Genomic DNA, 4484 nt, shown 5'->3' with positions numbered 1-4484 from the left:
TCCGCCTGCCAATGCAGGGGACACGGGTTCAATCCCTGGTTTGGGAAGATCCCACATGCCGCGGAGCAACTCAGCCTGTGTGCCACAACTACTGAGCCTGCGCTCTAAAGCCTACGAGCCACAACTACTGAGCCCACGTGCCACAACTACTGAAGCCCATGCACCTAGAGTCCGTGCTCCGCAACAAGAGAAGCCCCCGCTCACTGCAACTAGAGAAAGCCCGCGTGCAGCAACGAAGACCCAAGGTCGCCATAAATAAATAAATAAATAAATAAATAAATAAATAAATAATAAATATGCGAATGCCTTTAGCAAAATTAGACATAAATCAACTTTTACCTCATTAGGAGACTGCTATTTTCAACATTTACCTTAAACCACAACATGGATTAATCTTCTAACCAGTTAGTTTCCTATCTCTCCCCAACCAGATTAGACTGTAACTTTTTTTGAGAGCAAGGGACTGGTTACTGGACCCCATGGGCCCAGCTAATACATTTTATAAACTCTGTAAGTCTCCACACAGACATAAATGTTGCTACTTTTAAGGCCTTAAGGAATTCTTTAATCTTTTAAAGCTATTTTGATCAGAGCAGGTGTCCTTAACTGTTACTATCAATGTATACAAGTGGGTTCTCAAAGTGTGATCCTGAGGCCCTGAGAGTTTCCAAAACCCCTGCATGGGGTATATGAGCTCAAACTATTTTCATAAATAACACTGATGTTACTTTTATTCTTTACCCTCATTCTCTCACCAGCATGCAGTGGAGTTTTCCAGAAGCTACATGATGTGTGATATCTCAAGAGACTGCAAAAGCAGATATGAAAATCCAGCTGTCTTCTATTAAGCCAGACAACAGAGTTGCCAAAATTAAAATACTGCCAATCTTCTCACCAATTTTTTTGCTTTGAAAAGTATATTTTATACAAACTATTATGTTAACAGGTAATGGATTTATTATTGATAATTGTAAATGATTTAATATATATTAAATTTTTTTGTTTTAATTCCTAGTTCAGCAAATATCAATAGATATAAGCTGTACAAACAAAGGCTCTTTGGGTTCTTAATAATTTTAAGAGGGTAAAGGGGTTCTGAAGACAAAAAGCTTCAGAACCACTGTAGTACACAATTATAAAACATATACAATAATATATACCAAGGGCTTCCCATAGATAAGAAGCTCAAGTTAATTGTGAAGTATAATTACTTCTTACACCTCTAATCTTGTTGAATAATATATCTCCTTGAAAAGCATAATTCAGCATAAAGCCAGTCCATCCCAGGCCCTACCTAAGGGGCTTTAGATATTTATTGAGAGTCCTCTTTATAAAGATGTTCTGACCTATAATACCACCTATTACTTGAATAGTGTTTGGAGTTTCTCGAAGTTTTCACAAAAATTACCTTGTTCATCCTAACAAGTAAGTAAAGTAAGTAAATGTGAAGTATTACTCCCATCCCCCCGCCTTTTTTTTTTTTAACAGAGGACATAATGAAACCTATGCTCCAAGGAAACAGAACTACCTTCCAAGGATGTATTGCTACCTAGGAGAGCCTAGGATGTTGGTCTTTTGCAATTTGCTTGGCTGCCTTAAGGCTGTTTCACTGTGGTGTAACTGCAAGCTCCCAAAGAAAACAAAGCAAGGGCATTAATTTTAGTGTCCCAGGGCCAAAACAGAGATTTTTCCCTCCCTAATAAGATTGTAATCAGACTCAATACCTGGTCACCGCATTATTCCACACACTGGCTACCCAAAAAGAAAGAAAAAGAAAGAAAGAAATGAAGGAAGAAATTCCAGAGTGCTGGAGAATAAATGCCAGAATACATAACCCTCCAAGATGATGAATTAGTCAAGGACTCACAGCTTTTTTTTTTTTTTTTTACCCCACATTTGTTCATTTATTTATTTTTGGCTGTGTTGGGTCTTCGTCTCTGGGCGAGGGCTTTCTCCAGTTGCGGTGATAGGGGGCCACGCCTCATCGCGGTGCGCGGGCCTCCCACTACCGCGGCCTCTCCTGTTGCGGAGCACAGGCTCCAGACGCGCAGGCTCAGCAATCGTGGCTCACGGGCCCAGTTGCTCCGCGGCATGTGGGATCCTCCCAGACCAGGGCTCGAACCCGTGTTCGAGCTGCACTAGCAGGCAGACTCTCAACCACCGTGCCACCAGGGAAGCCCTCACAGCTTTAATAATCATTTAATCACTGAAACAACAGGCAGGCAAGAACAAGATCAAGCTCAATACAAAAACATGGGACTATATCAATGAATGGGTGCCAAGAAGTTAAAGCGCAAGGCCCACATGAAATGGGTTCAACTCACAGAACATGAGCAGAAGGAAAAAACCCACATAAAGTTGCAAAACTAGCTTTATTGGTTCTACAAATCCACGCACGTGACTAAAATCACCCTCCCAAAGCAAATGTCAAAGACAAACTTCGTTGCAAGATGCAAAGATGACATCCTAGCCCTTGGATAGAAATCACCCCTCCCTGATCAGCTCGGTGCTTTGTGACCACCTAGAGGGGTGGGATCGGGAGGGAGGGTGGGAGGGAGGGAGACGCAAGAGGGAAGAGATATGGGAACATATGTATATGTATAACTGATTCACTCTGTTATGAGGCAGAAACTCACACACCATTGTAAAGCAATTATACTCCAATAAAGATGTAAAAAAAAAAAAATCACCCCTCCCTTAAGACTACACACACTAGTTTGTCCTTTTTATCAGCACAAGCCTCTTAGTTATGCTCCAATCTAACTTAAGTTCCTCAAGAGATGCTCAATTTTCTGCATCTCTTTTCCACACTCAAGTGGACGCCCTGACTGACAAAGGCAAGACTGACTCACAACAGGATATCTGCCACTTGCATAAACTCTTTTCCTTTTTTTAGATGCATGTGACCATTGAGGCCATTTTAAAATTTGATGTGATTTTACCTAGAAACAGCCAGAAGTGTGCTGTCTGCTTTGTATCTATCCCTGTAGTTCACCACAGATGAGGAAAAGTAATTTCATCATTCCTCATGAGGTATGCTTTTCCTAGTGTTTACTTTGGTCGTTTTTTTTTTTTCCAATCCCTGGGGCGGGGGTTACAGTTACAGCACCACAGCTCTACCTACAATTATAGATAATACAACACCAACTAATTTGTAAAGCAATTTGACACACCTTATTTGTTGTTTCATACTCAACATTCACTGTAGAAGAAACATTCGTAGGTAAGTTTCTACATCCTCATAAAAGAACTGCAATACTGCACCATAAAACCAATTAACCGGTTAATCTTCATGGGCTTTATGCAGAAAAAGACAATCTGACTTTACAAAGGCAAGCAAAGCATCAAACCTCTGAGAGCTCAAGGAAACCGCAGTTATTTCCATTCCTTATCCCAGGGTACATTTTTCTTTGTGGCCTTACCTGGATTTTTCTCCAAGGACATAATCAACATTTAAGTAACCTGTCAAAAGTGTCAAGGCATTCTCTGAACTATCCTCCCAGCTCCGGCCCACAATGAGAAATGTCACACAGCTAAATCGTACCATTGCTGTTTTCTTCCTTTTACTTCTTCAAATGAACTTAAGATTTTTGAAATGCACAATTCAAATTTTACACTACAACGCAAACTACCACTGATCATCTCAAAGCTTATAAACAAAGACTCTATCGGCGGTACCAGGGCCCTACCAGGAAGTAATCAAAGCAGTGTGGCCGGTGCGATCTTAAGTCGCTAGAGCAGACAATAAGAGGGCACTGGGGCTTCCGAGGGGCCCGGCAGAAGGAGATAAGATGCTTAAGCAATGCTAAAGCATTACATAAACCTAATAACTGTCCTACAGCACATGGACTCGGAAATCCCAAAGCAATTTCAAACGAACAAAAATATCTGAAAGGCAACGCGAGCCGCCCCTCCAAAGCAGCTGCTCGATCAGCCTTCTGAGCTTTTTCAGCCCGCAGCCTGTTTTCAAACTTCACCTTCCCAGGCTGATGAAAGACTCCGACCTCGGCCGCCCGAGTTCTGAGCACCTCTCGAGGTCCCGGCTCCCGCTCGCCCGGCGTGGATCTAGTCGCCGGAGCATGGGGGGAAGCGAAAGGAAGCGGGTCCGGGGCAGGTAGCGAAGGGCCCCAGCGCGCCCTGCAGCCCAGACAAAGCTGCGCCCCTGAGCGGCGCTTTTCCCGTCCGGTCTAGGAGGGGACGCAACTCGGGCCCCGCCACACGTGCGGCCGCCTTGTGGGGGCCGGACACCCACCCCCACGGCCCCCGACCCGGCGACACAGGCCAGCACAACCCCCGGGCACTGCAGGGCGGCGCGGGGGCGCAAGCCGCAGGCCAAGGTCCCCGCTCGCCGCCGTCCCCACGAGCTCGTGGCCCCCGCGGTCTCTATCCCTCGCGGGCCTCTCCTTCGCCGGCCGGACCGTCGGGCCGCGGGAAACAAAGGAGCCGCCGCCGCCGCTCCGCCCGCCTCGCCGCGTACCCCTCCC

At 45.1% G+C, this 4484-nt stretch overlaps 1 protein-coding gene across 1 annotated transcript in view; it reads right to left on the bottom strand.

Annotated features, from left to right (window-relative positions):
• The window catches only part of USP3 (ubiquitin specific peptidase 3), a 90960-nt gene extending 87516 nt beyond the window's left edge, over positions 1-3444 (bottom strand). The window contains exon 1 of the mRNA XM_007467213.1: positions 3423-3444. Coding sequence (XP_007467275.1) covers positions 3423-3444 — 22 coding nt within the window. The remainder of the gene's footprint in view (positions 1-3422) is intronic.
• Positions 3445-4484: the final 1040 nt, after the last annotated feature.

This window comes from Lipotes vexillifer, unplaced genomic scaffold (genome assembly GCF_000442215.2).
Source record: "Lipotes vexillifer unplaced genomic scaffold, Lipotes_vexillifer_v1.1 scaffold1654, whole genome shotgun sequence".
Classification (NCBI taxonomy): domain Eukaryota; kingdom Metazoa; phylum Chordata; class Mammalia; order Artiodactyla; family Lipotidae; genus Lipotes; species Lipotes vexillifer.
This window is presented reverse-complemented; position numbering and strand designations above follow the sequence as displayed.